This window comes from Octodon degus, unplaced genomic scaffold (assembly GCF_000260255.1).
Source record: "Octodon degus isolate 3935 unplaced genomic scaffold, OctDeg1.0 scaffold00041, whole genome shotgun sequence".
NCBI classification, from domain to species: domain Eukaryota; kingdom Metazoa; phylum Chordata; class Mammalia; order Rodentia; family Octodontidae; genus Octodon; species Octodon degus.
The window spans coordinates 16,536,180-16,536,885 of record NW_004524617.1 but is presented as its reverse complement, the minus strand read 5'-3'; the positions used below and the strand labels follow the sequence as shown (position 1 = coordinate 16,536,885).

The 706-nt window shown below is 45.2% G+C and overlaps 1 protein-coding gene across 1 annotated transcript in view; it reads left to right on the top strand.

The window, feature by feature from the left end:
- Positions 1-706, top strand: part of Phex (phosphate regulating endopeptidase homolog X-linked) — a 243,921-nt gene that overhangs the window by 58,868 nt on the left and 184,347 nt on the right. The window contains exon 6 of the mRNA XM_004631393.2: positions 129-197. Within this exon, the coding sequence (XP_004631450.1) occupies positions 129-197 (69 nt within the window). The remainder of the gene's footprint in view (positions 1-128; positions 198-706) is intronic.

The following is a 706-nucleotide window of genomic DNA, read 5'->3' as shown; positions in this document are numbered from 1 at the left end:
GTGCTGGGGGATTGAACCGCGGTCCCTGATGCTTTTGCTAAGCTTGTTCTAAGTAGGTGCTTTAGACCACTGAGCCATCTCTCCAGCCCCATGATATTTGTTAATGTAATGTCTTTTTGTTTTAACAGCTGGACCAAGCAACACTCTCCTTAGCTGTACGGGAAGACTACCTTGACAACAGTACAGAAGCCAAGTCTGTAAGTTTTACTCATATTCCATTGTGTGCCTATCAGGCTTCTGCCTGATTCATCAGTTGCTTTCTCACTAGAAATGAACAGTATGCCTATTTCCTAACATAGGAAACAAAGATCTTCTATTTGGGTGATCTGTTCTACTTTCTGTCTACTCGAAGTCTGGGCATCAAGGTTTCAGTAAGGGCCCTTATGATGCAACCAGGCAGACAACATGCCCAAATGAATGAACTGAAAAATGACCTTGCATTTATTCCTGAGCAGTGCACAGGTGTGAGGAGTGACCCAGGAGACCAGTGGCTCTCAATCTGAGTCACATGGGAACCTTCCATTGTATGTCAAGCCCTGGAGAATCTGACGTAATGGACTTGAGGTGGCATCTGGGAGTCTGTATTTTTGACAGTTGCCCCAGGTTAATGAGGGTTAAAGAGAACTGGAATGTATCAGCTTAGACTGCTTGGCTTGCTTTAGAATCATAGTTGTAGACCCAGTCCTAGCCCAGGTCCGGTGAGTGT